This window comes from Delphinus delphis, chromosome 1 (genome assembly GCF_949987515.2).
Source record: "Delphinus delphis chromosome 1, mDelDel1.2, whole genome shotgun sequence".
NCBI classification, from domain to species: domain Eukaryota; kingdom Metazoa; phylum Chordata; class Mammalia; order Artiodactyla; family Delphinidae; genus Delphinus; species Delphinus delphis.
In genome coordinates, this window is record NC_082683.1 from 160,682,527 (window position 1) to 160,706,166 (window position 23,640).

A 23,640-nucleotide genomic window follows, 5' to 3' on the forward strand; every position below is an offset into this window, starting at 1 on the left:
TAACATTGGCATAATGGAACAGAGTAGAGAGTCCAAAAATAAGACGTCGTATTTATGGTTGATTGATTTTCAGCAAAAGTACCAAGGCAATTCAATGGGAAAAAGAGAATCTTTTCAACAAATGGTGCTGGAATAATTGGATATCTATGTGTAAAAAATTAACTTAGATCCTTACCTCATAACATACACAGTTAATTCAAAATGGATCATAAACTGAAATATGAGGTAAGCATAGGAGAAAACCTTTGTGATTTGGCGTTAGTCAAAGATTTTTTAGATATGACACAAAGCACAAACCTTGAGAGAAAAATAATTATAAATTGGACCTCATCAAAATTTAAAGACAACATTAATAAAATGAAAAGACATATATAGATGAAAAGATTTTCAAATAATTTATCTGATAAAAGACTTATATTTGGAATGTATAAAGAACTCTTAAAACTCAAGAAATAATACAAACAACCCAATGGAAAATAACGGGGGGAAAATTGAAAACGGGGGGAAAATTTCATGAAAGAAGATATATGAATAACAAATAAGCACGTGAAAAGATGTTCACTATCATTAGTCATTAGGAACAATGCAAGTTAAACCATAGAAACATATTGTTGTACAGGCTCAAGAGTTAATCAATCAGTGACCATACCAGCTGTTGGCAAGGATATGGAGGAACTGAAACTCCTACACTGCTTGTAGAAGTGCAAGATGGTATAACTACTTCAGAAAACAGTTTTAAATTTCTCAAAAAGTTAAGCACACACTTACCCTGTAACTCGGAAATTCTCCTAGTTATTTATCCAGAAGAATTAAAAGCATAGTCCCTTTAGAAACTTGTATATGAATGTTCATAGCATCATTATTCATAATAGCAAATAACCGGAAACAATGCAAATGTTCATCAAGTAGTGAACGGATAAATAAAGTGTACTAATATCCATGTAATAGAATACTACCCAGCTATAAAAAGGAGTTAGTTTCTGATATGTGCAACACTGTGGTTGAACCTCAATAATACGATAATTTTAAAAAGCCTGATACAAAAATCTATATATTGTATTATTTCATTGATATTACGTTTCTAGAAAAGGCAAAACTATAGACACAGAAAATAGATCAGTGATGCCAAGAACTCATGGTGAAAGCCAGGATTGACTGCAAACCAGCTTGAGGGAAATTTCTCAGGTATTGGAAGTGTTCCCAAACCAGATTGTGGTGATTATTGCACAAATGTTTAAATTTACTAAAAATCATCAAACCATAAGTGTTATAATGAGTGAATTTTATAGTATGTAAATTACACCTTAATAAACCTATAAAAAGAAAATAGATGGTAAAATACATTTTTAAAGGTAAATAGCACACCCTGGAGTACAAAACATAAGTTCCTTGTTCTCAATAGGCAGATAACGATGTGCGTTGGTAGTGACAGGTTCTCTGACCGTTTTTCTTTCTAAGAAGACAATGAGGTTGAGGATAGGATTAAATGGGGAATGCATAAAGTAATTTGTCTTTTGGCAGAGGGGAAGAAATGAAGCTTTGCATTGTGACTTGTGCTAAAACTGCCTATCTCCCATGGAAGTACAGGTTAAAAACACACCAGAAAAAAACTGGGTCATTAGGAGAATTCCAGATGAACTTAGTTTAGGGAGTTGGCAAAACTTGTACATTTCTTCTAGTTTGTCCAGTTTATTGGCAGAGAAAATTACAGGCCCATACCTTTGATAAATATAGATGCAAAAATCCTCAACAAAATATTAGGAAACCGAATCCAACAACCATAAAAAGGATCATACACCATGATCAAGCTGGATTCATCCCAGGGTTACATGGATGGTTCAACATATGCAAATCAGTCAGTGTGATAAACCACATCAACATAAGAAAAGACAAAAACAACATGATCATCTCAATAGATGCAGAAAAAGCATTTGATAAAACTCAACATCCATTCATGATAAAAACTCTTTCCAAAGTGGGTGTAGAGGGAACATATCTCAGCATGTAAAAGCTATTTATGGCAAACCCATAGCCAACATAATACTCAAAGGTGAAAAGCTGAAAGCCTTCCTGCTAAAATCTGGAACAAGACAAGGATGCCCACTCTTACCACTTCTGTTCAACATAGTATTAGAAATCCTAGCCACAGCAGTCAGACAAGAAAAAGAAATAAAAGGTATCCAAATTAGAAGGGAAGAGGTAAAGTTGTCATTGTATGCAGATGACATGATACCATATATAGGAAACCCTAAAGACTCCACACAGAAACTACGAGAACCGGTAAACAAATTCAGCAAGGTAGCAGTATACAAGATTAACATACAGAAATCAGTTGCATTTCTTTACACTAACAGTGAACTCTCAGACAGGGAAAGTGAAAAGACAATCCCTTTTAAAATCGCATCAATAAAAAAACAAACAAATTTAGGAATAAACCTGACCAAGGAGGTGAGAGACTTACATGCTAAGAGCTATAAAACATTGATAAAGGAAATTGAAAATGATTCAAAGAAATGGAAAGATATCCCATGCTCTTGGATTGGAAGAATTAATATTGTTAAAATGGCCATACTACCCAAAACAGTCTACAGATTTTATGTGATCTCTGTCAAATTACCCATGTCATTTTTTACAGAACTAGAACAAATATTCCTAAAATTTATATGGAACCACAACAAAAAACAGAATTGCCAAAGCAATCCTGAGGAAAAAGAACAAAGCTGGAGACATAATCCTCCCAGACTTCAGACAATACTACAAAGCTACAGTAATCAAAACAGCTTGGTATTGGCTGACAGAAACAGACATATGGATCAGTGGAACAGGATAGAGAGCCCAGAAATAAACCCACACACCTATGGTCAATTAATCTTCAACAAGGGAGGCAAGAATATACAATGGAGAAAAGACAGTCTCTTCAGCAAGTAGTGTTGGGAGAGCTGGACAGCTGCATATAAAACAATGAAGTTAAAACACTCCCTCACACCATACACAAAAATAAACTCAGAATGGCTTGAAGACTTAAATATTAAGACATGATACCATAAATCTCCTAGTAGAGAACATAGGCAAAACATTCTCTGATGTAAATCATAGCAATAGTTTCTTATGTCAGACCCAGGAAGAGCCACTGTTTCAGTAAGAGACCAAGGACAGAATCCAATGTCCCAGCTTGAAAGCAAGTCAGGCAGGAGGAATTCCTTCTTACTAGGGTCAACCTTTTTTTCTATTCAGGCCTTCAACTGATAGAATGGGAACCATCCACATTAGGAAGGTAATCTGCTTTATTCAGTCAATCAATTCAAATGTTAATCTCACCCAGAGACACCTTCAAAAACACAACCAGAATGTTTGACCAAATGTCTAGGCACCCTATGACCCAATCAAGTTGACTCATAAATTTAACCATCACATGGCCCCTCATCTTCACAAACCTATAAATAATTCTTGTAGGAAAAATTCGTCTCCTTCAAGCTGAGTAATCAGAAAGAAAACTAACACAATATCTCTACAAATATATCAGAAAGGAAGAAAGGAATAGTAATAACTAATGACATATTGAGACCATTTATCAGAAAAATGTAGCCATGAAATAAAAATTGTATGCAAATATTTTATCATGAACTTTTAAAAACTAAATAAACAAGAATTTTTGCTTCTGTGACAGATTAGCTTACATCATACCTACCACCTCACCAAGAAGAGCTATAAAGCTGGACTTAAAAAAAAATGTTTTTAATACTGTAGCAATACTGCCTGGAAGTATTCATCTGCAGGAAGGCACTGGAGAGATAAGAAGGCAGCCGAGACTTTACTGACCCAGATCCTTTAGAAAGGAGTAGTACAGAGAGATGAGCCCAGCATTCAGGGCCAGTTTTCCTCTTGAGGCATTTGCAGATATGAAAGCTGTAGCAGAGAATCCAGGAAGTTGAGCACAGTATTCCACAGTATCACAAGTTTAGAGAGAAAAACTGAATATCAATGCCCACCAAGGTGCAGGATCCTTGGTAATCAATTCAAGCTTTCAGTTGAACTCATCGAAAAGGCTACATTTTAGAAATAAGGGTGAACCAGAGAGAGATGAGCCCTCTCAGTGACTGAAACCCAGCCTCTAAGTAACTGAATCCATGATCTGTCTAATTGCCTAGCAGAAGTAAAAGTAAGCAGTCTCTGGAGGAAGATATTATATAGAGGCTCAAGTTATCTCTAAAATTTTCATACACTATATGTGGCATGCAGTAAGAAATTACAATGCATACCAAGAGATACAACCAAAGAAAATCAAGACATAAAAGTATAATAGCAAAAACAAAGTAAGAAAAGAATAAATGAGAAGAAAACCAGGCAGTCAGTATAAACAGACCCACACAATTCCGAGTATTGGAATTTTCTTAACTGAACTTTAAAATAACTGTATGGTACATTCAAGAAAATAAACATGATGAGGAATTTCAGCAGACGACTGGAATCTATACAAAACAGTCAAATAAATCTTTAGAAGTGAAAAATAAAATAAATGAAAAATCCCAACAGAAAATTTTAACAGTAGATTGGAAAGAAACAAAGAAAGGAAGGGGTAAATAAAAACCTTCCCATACTGAAGTCTGGATATAGATTTAAAAGGACAGAAATACAGGGACTTCCCTGGTGGTCCAGTGGTAAAGAATCCGCCTTACAATGCAGGGGATGCTGGTTCGACCCCTGGTCAGGGAACTAAGATCCCATGTGCCATGGGGCAACTAAGCCTGCATGCCACAACTACTTGCACGCTTGCATGCCTCAACTACAGCCCATGTGCTCTGGGACCCGCGCACCACAGCTACAGAGCCCATGTGCCCTGGAGCCTATGTGCCACAACTAGAGAAGAGAAAACCTGCACGCCACAACTAGAGAGCCCATGCACCACAACAAAGATCCCTCACACCGCGACTAAGACCAGACGCAGCCAAAAATAAATTAAATAAATAATAAATTTTAAAAGATATATTAATAAAAAAGGACAGAAATACATAAAAGTGGATGTGAGACATAGGGGACGTGATGAAAAGATGACATACAAATATTTGCTTTCCCAGAAGGAGAGGAGAAAGACTGTGGTAGAAGGAATATTTGCAGAGTTAATGGCCCATAATTTTCCAAAACCTCTGAGAAGTATTTAGCCACAAATTCAAGAAATGCCACAAACCCTAAAAGTGATAAATAGAAATTAAATCCCTTAGACACATTATAGAAAAATTGCTAAAAACCAACCAACCAAAGAAAATCCTAGAAGCAGCCAGAGAAGAAAGACACATTGTATTCGAAGGAGCAAAAGCTAAACTTAAAGCTGTCTTTACAACAGAAAAAAATGGAACCCAGGATAAAAAGGAATGACATCTATAAATAATAAAAAGGAATAGAAAGGAAAATAACTGCCAATCGAGAAAATTATATACAGCCAAAAGTGTCTTTCAAAAATGAAGGCAAAAATTCAGACTGTAGAGAACTCTGCAGGACAAACAACCTACTTTCTTCAACAAATAAATTACAAGAAAAATTAAAGTATTGGAGGGGAACTGCTATGTACTAAATGTTTGTGTCCCTCCAAAATTCAGATGTTGACACCTAGTACTGTTTGGAGGTATAGGCTTTGGAAGATGATTAGGTCATGAAGGTAGAGCCTTCATGAATAGGATTAGTGCTCTTATAAAAGAGACCCCACAGAGCTCCCTCATCCCATGACCATCTATAAAACCAGGAAGTGGGCCCTTGCCAGACACTGAATCTGCTGGTGCCTTGATCCTGGACTTCCCAGCGTCCAGAACTATCAGAAATAAATGTTTCTTGTTTAAGCCACTCAGACTGTGATATTCCACTACAGCAGCCGAAATGGAGTAATCTGGAGCCTATAAGTAAAAAAGACTTAAAAGATAGAGCAACCATTAAGTTACGTTTACCTGTTGGTATGATTCAGTTTAACAGACTGTTAAGTCTTTTGATGTTTTGAGACAACTGGAAATTTGAACAATTACTAGCTATGTGATAATGTAAGGAAACTTGTTAAATTTGTTTAAATATGATAATGATATTGTGGTTATACATAAAAAGGGAGCCTTATTTTCTAGAGATATACACAGAAATATATATGGATAAAATTATATGATGTCTGGTATTTGCTGCAGAATAATAACGGAGGAAAGGGTAAGAAGACAGGAGTACAAATGAAATAAGATTGACATTGAGGTGATAATTGTTGAAGTTAGTGATGATGGGCTCATGGGAATTCACTTACACTCTTCTGTTCATTTTTGTATATGCTTGAAATTATAAGTTTTTTTAAAAAGAGGATGACATAGAGATATTTTCAGACAAAAAAATGAGAGATGTTGTTACCAACAGAACTGGGGAGTTCTTCAGGCAAATGGAGAATGTTCACAGATGGAACCAATTCAATATGGGGAGTATGGGAAAAGCAAAGGCAGAAGGAGAATTCAGAGTACTTGATGTTTCCACATTCAGTGACCAGAGGGTGCATCATAATAGGAAATCAGAAAGACAAGCATTTTTGAGTTACCAGATTTAACAAGAGGCATCTGAGCACCTTGAATTCCTGTTCCTAAAAGTCACACGTCTTTAAGTACCTTAAAACTGCCTTTCAGCTTACTACTTTGTATGAGAACTTGAGTACATGCAACCAGCAGTTAGAAGAAGAGGTAAAGGATCTAGCAGACAAGAAGGAATCAGTTGCACATTGGGAAGCTCAAATCACAGAAATAATTCAGTGGTGAGTACTCTCTTAAATCTGTTTTTGTGGGTAAATTTTGGCCATATAGTCAAGTTGGTATGAATTCCAGGAGGAATATTTATTACTGGTCTGTGCTTCTTCTATGTTGTCTGTTATTTTCCTCTTTTCTCTAACTCCATCAAATATTCCATATCAGCTTTTACACAGTTTCATTGGAAGCTGATATTTCTTTCTAAGAGAAGAAAATGTTATTGTCTCCTAAGACAGTTGGTCCTTAAAGAACTGAAGAAACTCATTCACTAGCTATCGGTGTTCCTTTCTAAGATCAAAATTGCTGTATTTGTGATTACTTTAAGAAACAGAAAGCCTGGAGAATACTTTACAAGCTGAAGATGTGGTTTCACCCTTTTCATAATTATAACAGACTAATTCACACACGGCATTTTAAAAACATTAAATGGTTACAGTTTAGTTTTATCAACTGTTCTTTAAGCCCCTAGGATTTAATTTGGGATAATTGCCTTAGTAACTTCCATATTAATTAACTCAAATGATTGTTCTGGTATTTGTAAAAATTTGTATATTTTTATAATACTTGAAGAAAGTAGAATCCAACAGGGACTTTATTTTCTAATGCAAATAGCCTAACTTTTTATATTTACTTTAACTTTCTGACTCTTTTTTAGCACGTTATTGATGTTTTATTTATATAAACAGCTACTGGTTTCTTCAAATATCTATAGACCAGTAATTTGGTGAGAATGTTAGTTTATCATGCTCTTATTTTTGTTCTCTAAGCATTTTTTCCTACTTATACCAGCTTAATACCCTCCTTCTTAAATGAAATCATAAGTGAATAAACACTGCCTTTTTAAGTAATTTTACCCAAATGACTCAAATATTTTGATATTGACTTAACTATAGAGCTCTTATGTTAACTCAGCTTTAGCTTATGAATGTGACTGTTGAGTGCATATCTGAAGGAAAATGCCCAAATTGTGGAAATATGGTTGTGTTCCAAATAGTACAGTTAATGGTTCATTAATATTTAATTGAGATCCTTGTCATAAACTCTACATTTCTGAAGCAAAATCATTTTAATCTTTAGGCGTGCTTATAATATCAAACATTATGACTTTTCATTTGTAACTCCATTATTATGTAATCAAATTTGTAATAAGATGTTAATGAAAATGACTTTACAGAAGACAAAACTGATTTGGCCAAAGCCTAAGATCCTAGACCACTGATCTTTTCAAGTGATTGCATGATGGGTTCAGATGGAATGGGAAGTGGTTCTAGTAAAGAAGCTTTAAATATGGACTATCTGGAAAGGGTTAGTAGAAAGGATGAAGATGAAAATTTTTGTGTGATACTACAAAGCACTTTTTTACACATTTCACATTCAAGTTAAATATGCAGAAGAAATCAGGAATACAATGAATTCACTTTGCATTAAAACTATTATTTAGAAATGGACTAATATATTCGATAATAAATTATTAAATACCTAATAGGCTAAAAGTAAAAGATATACTCACTGTTCTCAGAGTTCTCACCTATTTGAAAGTTATATCTCTGAGATATTCTGTGCAAGCTTATAAAGGTCAGAAGTCTCAGGTTATTCCTGGTTCTTTAATCTGGTATATTAAAAAATGAAGTAATGCCAAAACAAGGTTTTTGAAACTTGTGATATGCAGTGTTTTCAATGTTTCCATTGGCCAAATTAACAGTTTTAAAATAAAACAAACACTGCTGTATATAAGACTTCATTTGAATGCATTTCTAATGGCCTCGTTACTCTGCTCCCTCTGCCTTTCCCTATGAAATACCTCTTTCGTGTGAAAGAAAACCTTTTAGGTCAAGGAGACCTTGTTGCTAACACTGTATTGGAACAGGGACCTTTCTTCTCACCATTGACTCATCAGAAGACTTCACTCTTTCTCTTTGAAATGGTACTACGAGGAGAGGTTGAAGTAGTAGGCTGGTCCATAAGATTCATTTTTTAGATGTATCTCCTCACATATAATGCATTCTTCTGGTATAATAGGAGATAGAAAGGTCTGTAAAATAGGGTACTTGGCCTTCAAGTACTAGCTTATAGTGTAACATTTAAAAGTTTAAAAACTAATGTGATCAGAGCTAGATATAAATAACAAGACTTAAATGTAAATTGTCTTATGTATTGTACAAATACTGATTTTTCTATATGAGTATAGAGGAGAATTACTTCAGACTGGGTGCTAAAGAAAGTTGGGGGTAATCAGTGGAACTATAATGCATTTTCTGAAAACACTGAGTTCAATAAAGGGTGCTACTATTCCTATAAAAGAATAGTAGGAAATAAGACCAATAAAGTTATTGCAGCACAATTAACCTGAATACTGGGTAAGAATCAGAACTTCATTTATTTATAAGAAGAAGGAGAAGGCTTTTCTGCAACGGATTATGGAATTGATTGAGGTGGTGCATTAGGAAGGTAACTCTTCATAGTGGTGTTCAGCATGAAATAGAAGGAAATTTGGGGGAAGCTGAACAAATGGAGAAGCCATGGAAGAAGAATCTATAGGACTTAATTAATTATAAATGAAGGGCAAGAGATGAGGAGGAATTAGTATTTCTGAAACTCTGTGTTGGAGAGATTAAGAAAATGGTGCTATCACTGAAGTAAAAGTCAGGAGAAGGAACCAGCTTTGGGGAGGATGATATAATCAATTTTAGTTGTTCTTTTGTTTGTTGGTGAGTCTGAGATCATTCTGAGATATCTGAGTGGAGATTTCCAATATGCTTTAGAAAAGATGACTTAAAGGTTAGGATTAGAAATATAAATTTGGGAATTTAATTTCTAGTAAATAAGGCCGTTGAAGTTGTTGGGTTTTATAATAGAAAGAAGGATAATGGTGAGGGTGATAATAGTAGAAGATAGAGGAAACAGCTGTGTAAGACAACCAGGAAGATGTTTTAATAATCAGGAAAGGCTTTCAATAGTGAAACTTTTACTTTCCTTTGTTTAAATTCATTCACATTATTTGAAACACTCCTCATTCATTAATTTTCATTCCTGTGTAGTAATAGTTTACAGTGATTAAAAAATAGTATGTTGTAGGCATTAGGCTGAAAATTCACATGTTTTCTCATTTAGTTATCACAACAGTCCTATGAAGTAGATATTATTATTATTCCCATCTTATAACTGAGATAACAGAGAGTTAGACGGGGTAAATGACTTATCCAAAGACACACAACTGCTAAACAGTGAGCTAGGATTTGAACCTAGTTCTATATGACTCGAGTCAAGTTCTTAATCATTCTACTATATGTGTCCTGACTCCCAAACTTTTTTTTTAATTTTAATTTTATGTTGGAGTATAGTTGATTAACAATGTTGTGTTAGTCTCAGGTGTACAGCAAAGTGATTCCGTTATACATATATGTGTATCTATTCTTTTTCAAATTCTTTTCCCATTTAGCTTATTACGGAATATTGAGCAGAGTTCCCTGTGCTATACAGTAGGTCCTTGTTGGTTATCTATTTTAATTATAGCAGTGTCTCAAACTCCCAATCTGTCCCTCCCCCAACCCTTCTCCCGTGGTAACCATAAGTTCGCTAAGACTGTGCTGACTACCAAACTTTTTAAGGACCATGTCTTATATGTCTTCTTCAGTCTTCCTAATATGTCTACATAATAATCAGTATTTAGTAAATATTTCTTGATTATTTTGACTTAGCCAAAGAAAAGATGAGAGACTTGCCTCTAAAACTGTTTATTTTTTTAAACGTCTTTATTGAAGTATAATTGCTTTACAATGGTGTGTTAGTTTCTGCTTTATAACAAAGTGAATCAGTTATACATATACATATGTCCCCATATCTCTTCCCTCTTGCGTCTCCCTCCCTCCCACTCTCCCTATCCCACCCCTCTAGGTGGTCACAAAGCACCAAGCTGATCTCCCTGTGCTATGCGGCTGCTTCCCACTAGCTATCTATTTAACGTTTGGTAGTGTATATATGTCCATGCCACTCTCTCACTTTGTCCCAGCTTACCCTTCCCACTCCCCGTATCCTCAAGTCCCTTCTCTAGTAGGTCTGTGTCCTTATTCCCATCTTGCCCTTAGGTTCTTCATCACCATTTTTTTCTTTTTTTTTAGATTCCATATATATGTGTTAGCATACGGTATTTGTTTTTCTCTTTCTGACTTACTTCACTCCATATGACAGACTCTAGGTCCATCCACCTCACTACAAATAACTCAATTTCGTTTCTTTTTATGGCTGAGTAATATTCCAGTGTATATATGTGCCACATCTTCTTTATCCATTCATCTGTTGATGAACACTTCGGTTTCTTCCATGTCCTGGCTCTTGTAAATAGAGCTGCGATGAACATTTTGGTACATGACTCTTTTTGAATTATGGTTTTCTCAGGGTATATGCCCAGTAGTGGGATTGCTGGGTCATATGGTAGTTCTATTTGTAATTTTTTAAGGAACCTCCATACTGTTCTCCATAGTGGGTGTACCAATTCACATTCCCACCAGCAGTGCAAGAGTGTTCCCTTTTCTCCACACCCTCTCCAGCATTTATTGTTTGTAGATTTTTTGATGATGGCCATTCTGACTGGTGTGCAATGATATCGCATTGTAGTTTTGATTTTCATTTCTCTAATGATTAATGATGTTGAGCATTCTTTCATGTGTTTGTTGGCAATCTGTGTATCTTCTTTGGAGAAATGTCTATTTAAGTCTTCTGCCCATTTTTGGATTGGGTGGTTTGTTTTTTTGATATTGAGCTGCATGAGCTGCTTGTAAATTTTGGAGATTAATCCTTTGTCAGTTGCTTCATTTGCAAATATTTTCTACCATTCTGAAGGTTGTCTTTTTGTCTTGTTTATGGTTTCTTTTGCTGTGCAAAAGCTTTTAACTTTCATTAGGTCCCATTTCTTTATTTTTGTTTTTATTTCCATTTCTCTAGGAGGTGGGTCAAAAAGGATCTTGCTGTGATTTATGTCATAGACTGTTCTGCCTATGTTCTCCTCTAAGAGTTTGATCGTTTTTGGCCTTACATTTAGGTCTTTAATCCATTTTGAGTTTATTTTTGTGTATGGTGTTAGGGAGTGTTCTAATTTCATTCTTTTACATGTAGCTGTCCAGTTTTCCCAGCATCACTTATTGAAGAGGCTGTCTTTTCTCCACTGTATATTCTTGCCTCCTTTATCAAAGATAAGGTGACCATATGTACGTGGTTTATCTCTGGGCTTTCTATCCTGTTCCATTGATCTATATTTCTGTTTTTGTGCCAGTACCATACTGTTTTGATTACTGTCGCTTTGTAGTATAGTCTGGACTCTGGGAGCCTGATTCCTCCAGCTCCGTTTTTCGTTCTCAAGATTGCTTTGGCTGTTCGAGGTCTTTTGTGTTTCCATACAAATTGTGAAATTTTTTGTTGTAGTTCTGTGAACAATGCCAGTGGTAGTTTGATAGGGATTGCATTGAATCTGTAGATTGCTTTGGGTAGTAGAGTCATTTTCACAATGTTGATTCTTCCAGTCCAAGAACGTGGTATATCTCTCCATCTGTTTGTATCATCTTTAATTTCTTTCATCAGTGTCTTATAATTTTCCGGATACAGGTCTTTTGTGTCCTTAGGTAGGTTTATTCCTAGATATTTTATTCTTTTTGTTGCAATCGTAAATGGGAGTGTTTCCTTACTTTCTCTTTCAGATTTTTCATCATTAGTTTATAGGAATGCAAGAGATTTCTGTGCATTAATTTTCTATCCTGCTACTTTACCAAATTCATTGATTAGCTCTAGTAGTTTTCTGGTAGCATCTTTAGGATTCTCAATGTATAGTATCATGTCATCTTCCAACAGTGACAGCTTTGCTTCTTTTCCGATTTGGATTCCTTTTATTTCTTTTTCTTCTCTGATTCCTGTGGCTAAAACTTCCAAAATTATGTTGAATAATAGTGGTGAGAGTGGGCAACCTTGTCTTGTTCCTGATCTTAGAGGAAATGGTTTCAGTTTTTCATCATTGAGGACGATGTTGGCTGTGGGTTTGTCATATATGGCCTTTATTATGTTGAGGAAAGTTCCCTCTATGCCTACTTTCCGGAGGGTTTTTATCATAAATGAGTGTTGAAGTTTGTCGAAAGCTTTCTCTGCATCTATTGAGATGACCATATGGTTTTTCTCCTTCAATTTGTTAATATGGTGTATCACATTGATTGATTTGCATATATTGAAGAATCCTTGCATTCCTGGAATGAACCCCACTTGATCATGCTGTATGATCCTTTTAATGTGCTGTTGGATTCTGTTTGCTAGTATTTTGTTGAGGGTTTTTGCATCTATGTTCATCAGTGATATTGGCCTGTAGTTTTCCTTCTTTGTGACATCCTTGTCTGGTTTTGGCATCAGGGTGATGGTGGCCTCATAGAATGAGTTTGGGAGTGTTCCTCCCTCTGCTATATTTTAGAAGAGTTTGAGAAGGATAGGTGTTATCTCTTCTCTAAATGTTTGATAGAATTCGCCTGTGAAGCCATCTGGTCCTGGGCTTTTGTTTGTTGGAATGTTTTTAATCACAGTTTCAATTTCAGTGCTTGTGATTAGTCTGTTTATATTTTCTATTTCTTCCTGGTTCAGTCTCTGAAGGTTGTGCATTTCTAAGAATTTGTCCATTTCTTCCAGGTTGTCTATTTTATTGGCATATAGTCGCTTGTAGTAATCTTTCGTGATCCTTTGTATTTCTGCAGTGTCAGTTGTTACTTCTTTTTCATTTCTAATTCTATTGATTTGAGTCTTCTCCCTTTTTTTCTTGATGAGTCTGGCTAATGGTTTATCAATTTTGTTTATCTTCTCAAAGAACCAGCTTTTAATTTTATTGATCTTTGCTATCGTTTCCTTCATTTCTTTTCCGTTTATTTCTGATCTGATCGTTACGATTTCTTCCCTTCTGCTAACTTTGGGGTTTTCTTTGTTCTTCTTTCTCTAATTGCTTTAGGTGTAAATTTAGGATGTTTGTTTGAGGTGTTTCTTGTTTCTTAAGGTAGGATGTATTTCTATAAACTTCCCTCTTAGAACTGCTGTTGCTGCATCCCATAGGTTTTGGGTCATCGTGTTTTCATTGTCATTTGTTTTTAGATATTTTTTGATTTCCTCTTTGTTTTCTTCAGTGATCCCTTGGTTATTAAGTCGTGTATTGTTTAGCCTCTGTGTGTTTGTATTTTTTACAGATTTTTGCCCTGTAATTGATATCTAGTCTCATAGAATTGTGGTTGGAAAAGATACTTGATATGATTTCAGTTTTCTTAAATTTACCAAGGGCTGGTTTCTGACCCAAGATATGATCTGTCCTGGAGAATATTCCATGAGCACTTGAGAAGAATGTGTATTCTGTTGTTTTTGGATGGAATGTCCTATAAATATCAATTAAGTCCATCTTGTTTAATGTATCATTTAAAGCTTGTGTTTCCTTATTTATTTTCATTTTGGATGATCCGTCCATTGGTGAAAGTGTGGTGTTTAAGTCCCCTACTATGAATGTGTTACTGTCAATTTCCCCTTTTATGGCTGTTAGTATTTGCCTTATGTATTGAGGTGCTCCTATGTTGGGTGCATAAATATTTACAATTGCTATATCTTCTTCTTGGATTGATCCCTTGATCATTATGTAGTGTCCTTCCTTGTCTCTTGTTGCATTCTTTATTTTAAAGTCTATTTTACCTGATATGAGTATTGCTACTCCAGCTTTCTTTTGATATTCATTTGCATGGAATATCTTTTTCCATCCCCTCACTTTCAGTCTGTATGTGTCCCTAGGTCTGAAGTGGGTCTCTTGTAGACAGCATATATATGGGTCTTGTTTTTGTATCCATTCATCCAGTCTGTGTCTTTTGGATGGAGCATTTAATCCGTTTACATTTAAGGTAATCATTGATATGTATGTTCCTATTCCCATTTTCTTAATTGTTTTGGGTTTGTTATTGTGCTTTTCCTTCTCTTCTGTTTCCTGCCTAGAAAAGTTCCTTTAGCATTTGCTGTAAAGCTGGTTTGGTGGTGCTGAATTCTCTTAGCTTTTGCTTGTCTGTAAAGCTTTTAATTTCTCCATCAAATCTGAATGAGATCCTTGCTGTGTAGAGTAATCTTGTTTGTAGGTTTTTCTCCTTCATCACTTTAAATATGTCCAGCCACTCCCTTCTGCTTCCACAGTTTCTGCTGAAAGATCAGCTATTAACCTTATGGGGATTCCCTTGTGTGTTATTTGTTGTTTTTCCCATGCTGCTTTTAATATTCTGTGTATTTAATTTTTGATAGTTTGATTAATATGTGTCTTGGCATGTTTCTCCTTGGATTTATCCTTTATGGCACTCTCTGTGCTTCCTGGACTTGATTAACTATTTCCTTTCCCATATTAGGGAAGTTTTCAACTATAATCTCTTCAAATATTTTCTCAGTCCCTTTTTTTTTCTCTTCTTCTTCTGGGACCCCTATAATTCAAATGTTGGTGTGTTTAATGTTGTCCCAGAGGTCTCTGAGACTGTCCTCAATTCTTTTCATTCTTTTTTCTTTATTCTGCTCTTCAGTAGTTATTTCCACTATTTTATCTTCCAGGTCACTTACCGTTCTTCTGCCTCAGTTATTCTGCTGTTGATCCCTTCTAGAGTATTTTTAATTTCATTTATTGTGTTGTTCATCACTGTTTTTTTGTTCTTTAGTTCTTCTAGTTCCTTGTTAAACGTTTCTTGTATTTTCTCCATTCTATTTCCAAGATTTTGGATCATCTTTACTATCATTATTCTGAATTCTTTTTCAGGTAGACTGCCTATTTCTTCTTCATTTGTTAGGTCTGGTGGGTTTTTATCTTGCTCCTTCATCTTCTGTGTGTTTTTCTGTCTTCTCATTTTGCTTAACTTACTGTGTTTGGGGACTCCTTTTTGCAGGCTGCAGGTTCGTAGTTCCCATTGTTTTTGGTTTCTGTCCCCAGTGGCTAAGGTTGGTTCCATGGGTTGTGTAGGCTTCCTGGTGGAGGGGACTAGTGCATGTGTTCTGGTGGATCAGTCTGGATCTTGTCTTTCTGGTGGGCAGGTCTATGTCTGGTGGTGTGTTTTGGGGTGTCTGTGGCCTTATGATTTTAGGCAGCCTCTCTGCTAATGGATGGGGTTGTGTCCCTGTCTTGATAGTTGTTTGGCATAGGGTGTCCAGCACTGTAGCTTGCTGGTTGTTGAGTGGAGCTGGGCCTTGGCATTGAGATGGAGATCTTTGGGAGATTTTCGCCATTTGATATTACATGGAGCTGGGAGGTCTCTTGTGGACCAGTGTCCTGAATTTGGCTCTCCCGCCTGAAAGGCACAGCTTTGACGCCTGGCTGGAGCACCAAGAGCCTGTCTTCCACATGGCTCAGAGTAAAAGGGAGAAAAAAAAAAAAGAAAGAAAGAAAGAAGAAGATAAAATAAAATAAAATTAGAGTAAAATAAAATAAAGTTATTAAGATAAAAAATAATTATTAAAAAAATTTTTAAGGTAGTAAAAAAAAGAAAGAAGGAAAGAAGAGAGCAACCAAACCAAAAAACAAATCCACCAATGATAACAAGTGCTAAAAACTATGCTAAAAAAAAATAAAAAGGACAGACAGAACCCTAGGACAAATGGTAAAAGCAAAGCTATACAGACAAAATCTCACACAAAAGCGTACACATACACATTCACAAAAAGAGAAAAAGGGAAAAAAATATATATATCGTTGTTCCCAAAGTCCACCTCCTCAGTTTGGGATGATTCGTTGTTCTATTCAATTATTCAACAGATGCAGGGTACATCAAGTTGATTTTGGAGATTTAATCTGCTGCTCTTGAGGCTGCTGGGAGAGATTTCCCTTTCTCTTCTTTGTTCGCACAGCTCCTGGGGTTCAGCTTTGGATTTGGCACCCCCTCTGCGTGTAGGTTGCCTGAGGGCGTCTGTTCTTCGCTCAGACAGGACGGGGTTAAAGGAGCAGCTGATTCGGGGGCTCTGGCTCACTCAGGCCGGGGGGAGGCAGGGGTGCGGAGTGCGGGGCGAGCCTGTGGCGGCAGAGGCCGGCGTGACGTTGCACCAGCCTGAGGCTCGCCGTGCGTTATCCCAGGGAAGTTGTCCCTGGATCACGGGACCCTGGCAGTGGCGGGCTGCACAGGCTCCCGGGAGGAGAGGTGTGGATAGTGACCTGTGCTCGCACACAGGCTTCTTGGTGGTGGCAGCAGCAACCTTAGCGTCTCATGCCTGTCTCTGGGGTCTGCGCTGTTAGCCACGGCTCGCGCCCGTCTCTGGAGCTCCTTTAAGCAGCGCTCTTAATCCCCTCTCCTCGCGCACCGGGAAACAAAGAGGGAAGAAAAAGTCTCTTGCCTCTTCGGCAGGTCCAGACCTTTTCCAGGACTTCCTCCCGGCTAGCTGTGGTGCACTAGCCCCTTCAGGCTGTGTTCACGCCGCCAACCCCAGTCCTCTCCCTGCTATACGACCGAAGCCCGAGCCTCAGCTCCCAGCCCCGCCCACCCCAGTGGGTGAGCAGACAAGCCTCTTGGGCTGGTGAGTGCCGGTCGGCACCGATCCTCTGTGCGGGAATCTCTCCGCTTTGCCCTCCGCACCCCTGTTGTGCCCTCCTCCGCGGCCCCGAAGCTTCCCCCTCCGCCACCCGCAGTCTCCGCCCACGAAGGGGCTTCTAGTGTGTGGAAACCTTTCCTCCTTCACAGCTCCCTCCCACTAGCGCAGGTCCCGTCCCTATTCTTTTGTCTCTGTTTTTTCTTTTTTCTTTTGTCCTACCCAGGTACATGGGGAGTTTCTTGCCTTTTGGGAGGTCTGAGGTCTTCTGCAGCATTCAGTAGGTGTTCTGTAGGAGTTGTTTCACATGTAGATGTATTTCTGATGTATCTGTGGGGAGGAAGGTGATCTCCACGTCTTACTCTTCCGCCATCTTGAAGCTCCTCCTAAAACTGTTTAAAAAATAAAAAAAGTTAAGAGAATGAGTAGTGTAAGCTTAACCAGATGGCCTAGAAGGAAGGGACAAGAGATGGTGTTGGGTTGGGGAAAGTGCGATGTTTTTAAGATTGAGGTTGGAAGTAGACAATGATTATGAAAAGGAATTGTTGTGCAAGACCTATGGCCTAGTGGAACTTAAATGGCATGAGCGTGTAGTGGACCAAGTCTTTTTATTTTTCTTTTTTCATCACCCTTTCCATCAGTAATATTTTGTAGCCAAGAAAATAGACATAGGTTTAATCAGAAGTTGATAATTAGTGGAAGACCACAGTGGTAAGGGGATGTGAATGTATTCAAGATGTAAATAGAAAGCAAAGTTAGAAGGTGTTGTTTTTTATATAATATTTCAAACAACATTATAGCAATTTACATGGAGTTATTTGATTTCCAAAGTGAATAAAATACACTGGATTTCATAGGTTCCTGGAAACGTGCATAAGCCAAGATCTCTGAGCTTTGATAGATACTAAACCAGCACTGGCTGAGGCCTGTTAGCCTGCTTAAATGGTGATATCGTTTTCTTAATTGCTACTCTGTGAGTGTCTTTAGAGGAAAATACAAAATGTCTTTGGAGGAAAAAACAATCTTCCCCCATCTATATTTATTCTTTATGTTATAGATTAGGTGATTAAGTGAAAAGATTGTGGTCACTTGTGGTGTCCAAAGTTAAAGAATTTTAGAAGGTAACAGCATCCCAATACACAAACTTTCTTAATATTTTCTTAAGCCACTTTTCTTTAAAAGGCTGTGAACATATATACATGTATGTAGAGCCTATGAATATGTAGCTATCACTAGAGTAGGCAACTTCTTAACAGTGATTTTATTTGCTCCTTTATTCTTTGGATTGTCCTCCAAAGCACTTTCCCATCTGAGAGAAGAAGGGATCAAACCCCTTTTAAAGGGCCTCTTTAAGATGTAGATATGGGGGCTTCCCTGGTGGCGCCGTGGTTGAGAGTCCGCCTGCTGATGCAGGGGACATAGGTTCGTGCCCCAGTCCGGGAAGATCCCACATGCCATGGAGCGGCTGGGCCCATGAGCCATGGCCGCTGAGCCTACGCGTCTGGAGCCTGTGCTCTGCAACGGGACAGGCCACAACAGTGAGAGCCCCGTGTACCGCAAAAAAAAAAAAAAAAAAAAAGATTGTAGATATGGAGTGATATGTAGGTAGACAGATGAATTTAACTCCTCAGGAGTTTAAATTGTAACAGATGCTGAATCAAGCCTCAAGATTTAAACTTGTCTGCTGTATGCATCACAGATACGTATTGATTTACCTGAAATATACTTTCCTCATGGCTATTCAATGACCTGAATTTTATTGAGTATAATTTGAAAACATTTCTCTCTAAAATCATATAATTACATCAGCAAGATAGCCTTAAAATAGTAAATAGAAACTGAGTTTCGGGAATTCCCTGGCTGTCCAGTGTTTAGGACTCCACGCTTCCACTGCTTCCACTGCTGGGGGCCCTGGTTTGATCCCTGGTCGGGGAACTAAGATCCCACGAGCCTTGGGGTGTGGCTGGGGCAGGGCTTGGGGCGGGGGGGTGGTTGTAGAAACTGAGTTTCAGTAGACTTTAATCTTTTCTCTTTGTTATATCATTGACCATTTTAGAAAACAAAAGAGCTTTATTACAACACAGAATTTTTGTTTTTTACAAAATATTCTACTTTAAACTTTCTAAATTTAGTGTACTTCGGTTTTAAGAAGGGTGTGTTGTGTTTTCATAAGATAAAAAATGGAATCTAATTAATAAGAAATCTTAATATTCTTTAGAAATCATGTGAGTGTATGTGTGTGTGTGTGTGTATGTTTAATGTTAGATTAAAAGAGTATTAATTCCGTGGCTCGAGGGTGAAGTTTTACTGATTTATCAGATATGTATAACTTGGACCTTTCTAAACGTGGCTACCTTTATCTGTAAATAACTGAACAGTTCAGTAAACCATTTCCCACTTGTTGACAGATAGTAGTACTGTGGTAGACCTTTAAAAGAAGATATTAAGAACATCTTTAAATTTCTGTCACTTTTCACTTGTTTCTTTATGATGCTTTAATATATATCTCACTGAAGTTTTCTGTTTTACTTTGGTACTTGATCTATGTCTTTATTTGCATGTATTCTAGGGTCAGTGATGAAAAGGATGCACGAGGATATCTTCAGGCCTTAGCTTCTAAAATGACTGAAGAATTGGAAACTTTAAGAAACTCCAGCTTGGGTACCCGAGCAACAGTAAGCTCTGCCATTTAGCACGCAGGCTTGTTATATTAGTCGGTGGGAAGGCTCAGCAAACACTGTAATAAATCTGAGTACTTACATCAGTTTGTCTAGGCTTTGCCTACTGTAAAGATTTTCATGAGAAATCGTTCAACGTTTTTCCAGTTTAGGAAGTTATAATACATAGCTGCTTAACTATAATTTGTGTGGCTAGCCATTAATGGTAATAACCATAAAAAATAAATGCATTTATAATGTGAGTCTACAGTTTTTCTGAAGTTAATGAAAAATAATATATTTTCACAAGTAATAGTTCTTTTAAATTCTTTACTTAGGGAAAGATAGTTCTTTTAAGTAGTTTCCAAATGCACTTACATTACTAAACATAAATGTTAAAGATAAAATCGAATGGAGCTAAAAACGCAGTCTTATTATTTCATAGGATATGCCCTGGAAAATGCGTCGTTTCGCAAAACTGGATATGTCAGCTAGACTGGAGTTGCAGTCAGCTCTGGATGCAGAAATAAGAGCTAAGCAGGCCATCCAAGAAGAGCTGAATAAAGTTAAAGCATCTAACATCATAACAGAATGGTAAGACTGAATAATATAGTCCCACTAGAGTGATTTCTAATTTGGTCCAAAAGTTTCTGGAGAGAAGTTACATGTTTAGTTTCCTACCTGTCTATACCTTTTTTTTTTTTAAGTGATGACCAGAAAAAAATTGAATATTTGAAAATGAATTGATGATTTTAGGCCTTGTGTGCAGTGATGCAATTTTAATACAGCTTTGTTTCTGACTTGTCCTTAAAGTGGAATTAATAGTACTAATTAATATTCTGTTATTTACTTTTCCCCTTATTTGTAAAATTCACTCTCAAATTTTATTCTATTAAATCCAAAATAATCTTTTGTTCAAGAATATCACATTAGTATAAAATTGCAGCATAGAGTCAGAACAAACTATAGTCATGAAAATTCTGGCCTCTACCATAGGTTTTTTTACAAATGAAGTTTCAAGTGATGGTAAATTTCATAAAGGTAGAATATACTTAAATTATCCTTTCTTTCATGTTATGTATTAAAAAAAGTGTATCCTCCACAGGTCCAGGACAGTTAGCTAATGAATACATTCCCTCCATTCTTATCACAACAGTAGAATAAATCATACTCTGAATAAATAAATGATTAAAGGAAACTCGTAATTGGATTCGTTCAAGAATAAGTTATAGAGGAATAAGGTGATATAGAGGAATAAGGTGATATAGAGGAACAGTAGAAAGTTCATGTTACAAATCAAAATGTAAATAGAAAAATCCATTTGGTGCTCAGAATACCAAATGTTGCAAAGGCATTCAGCATGAAAAGAAATATAGTCCCATAAATTTGGTTTTTAATGGTATGAAGCACCCCAGTTGAATTATAAACTCTTGCTATGAATTATCCAATCATAAATTAAGTATGTTTTACTGAAATGTGCTAGTGTAACATTGAAAATGGAAAAAAATGTTTTTGGAGAATATGAATTGATCTCAACATAAAGAACTGCTAAATGTCATTCTCTGTATTGTAATTTGGAATAAGTGTGATCTTTCTGCTTATGCTTAGGACATACAAATTTACACATTTGTTCATAAATCAGGAATGTGAGTCAAACTGAAAATTACAAGTTTAGTCACTTTCATGGTTCTCTATGAAAGAAGTCTAACAATTCTAAAATTAACCTTTGATTTTATGACATTTTTAAATTTAATAATGTAGCTCAGAGCCAGCAACTTTTCTATAAAAGGAAAGATAATAAATACTTTGGGGCTTGCAAGCCATATAGCTTCTGTCTGCTCAGCTCTGCTGTTGAGTACAAAAGCAGCCATAGACAGCATATAAATGAATGAGCCTGACTGTGTTCCAGTAAATCTTTATTTACGCAAGTGTAGATGACAGGCTAGATTTGTCCTTCCTGTAGTAGTTTTCAGTTCCCTACATTATCATGACTGGCATTTAAACCAATTAACTTCAACTACATACATGATGGCTCACTAACCAACAATATAAATAATGACATTTTTCCTTTTTTTCCCTTAAGTAAACTAAAAGATTCAGAGAAGAAGAACTTGGAACTGCTATCAGAAATTGAACAACTGATAAAGGACACTGAAGAGCTTAGATCTGAAAAGGGTATGGGAATGTGTTTTGCATCAACCAGGACTTAATGTTCTGTTATGAATACATTTTATTATACAAGAATCAGCCTACTGTGTAGGCAGGAGAATTGTTCACATACACAATTCTGGCACTCATTTATAGATGTATGTGTATATGGTGCACGCGCGCGCGCACACACACATACACACACACACACACACACACACACACACACATATTTGGTAGACAAGTCTCCTGAGTCATTTTGTTTTACTTGATAACGCATTGTTTAAAGATTTCTTAACAGAAAACTCACTGTGCCGTAAATTTGACTGTTTTTTCAGGACCATGGACTATATCATGAAGAATATTTTTGTGATTGGAAAAATTTGTTTTTATCATATACTTTATACTATTGTCAAACATTATAGGGGATTCACTCTCAGGGTAGTTGATGAAATAATGTATGAAATAACTAAAGATTAACCTAATCCAGTATTAGAAAGACAACTCAGTGACAAAGAATTATTTGGGCATTTCGGTGTCTTCTTCCATGTTTGATACTCAAAGTGCTTGCCCCGTGGGATTTTCCAGGAGTTATTCCCATTTTCTTGAAAACATTACTTGAGCATTTTTTCATTAATGTAAAAAGTAACTCAGAGTGCTTGGTAGCTTTATTACATGAACTTCAACGTTCTTTCCAAAACATGGGCATTAAGAATGTGAAGATTTAATTTTTTAAAATTCAGAATGTTATTATCTTAATGAAAGGATCTCTTATATATAGTTGTTAAAAATTCATTTTCCTGACAGTATTCCTGACTGAATACTGAACTAGTTAATAGGCTCTATGTTGTACTTATGTGCTGCCTTATCATTTCCCAGTCCTGTGACACACAGTGACGTAAAGCTGGTTGGGTCTCCGCATCTGCTTTTAAAATTGTGGCGGAAAGAGGGTAATCACACAAAGGAGTTAACATGAAAAAGCCATTAAAAGTAGTAGATAAATTTTTGTTGATTGAATTTCCTAGTGAACAAGAAGGAAGGAAGGAACCCAGAAAAAGTGAATTAGGAACTCAGATTAGGAGTACAAAGCATCATGCTAAAATGAGAATCAAGCTTAATTTTCATGTATGAAGAGTGGAAGGAGGTGCGTTATTTAGTGAGTAGAGGAAAAAGAATATATCTGACATGGAGGACCTGTGGCCCTAAAGGCAATTTGTATAGAACAGAGACCAGTGAAGAGTGTGACTTACTATAACACACCAGTTGGCATTGATTGCATCATTTTAAAGTAGATCTAAACTTGCAAAAGAAGAAATCGTTTATCACATTGCAGGCTAACCTATGGCTATGGTTTTATATTTGGATTTTGAGCCTTGCAGAATAATAAAATTTCACTATATGTTGTAACATAATAGTCTGCTTAACTAATACAATGTAATGTTTATATAATGAGGGCAAGGATTTTGTTTTCCTGCTTTATTTACTATTATATATCCAGTATCTAGACAGGGTTTGGCAAATAAAAGGCTCTCAATGAATATTCA

At 36.5% G+C, this 23,640-nt stretch overlaps 1 protein-coding gene across 4 annotated transcripts in view; it reads left to right on the plus strand.

Annotated features, from left to right (window-relative positions):
• Positions 1 to 23,640, plus strand: part of CDC42BPA (CDC42 binding protein kinase alpha) — a 326,273-nt gene that overhangs the window by 241,981 nt on the left and 60,652 nt on the right. For all 4 annotated transcript variants that reach the window (XM_059997253.2, XM_059997227.2, XM_059997237.2 and 1 more), the window contains 4 exons: positions 6,639 to 6,763; positions 19,861 to 19,966; positions 20,394 to 20,542; positions 22,032 to 22,123. In XM_059997253.2, coding sequence (XP_059853236.1) covers positions 6,639 to 6,763; positions 19,861 to 19,966; positions 20,394 to 20,542; positions 22,032 to 22,123 — 472 coding nt within the window. The remainder of the gene's footprint in view (positions 1 to 6,638; positions 6,764 to 19,860; positions 19,967 to 20,393; positions 20,543 to 22,031; positions 22,124 to 23,640) is intronic.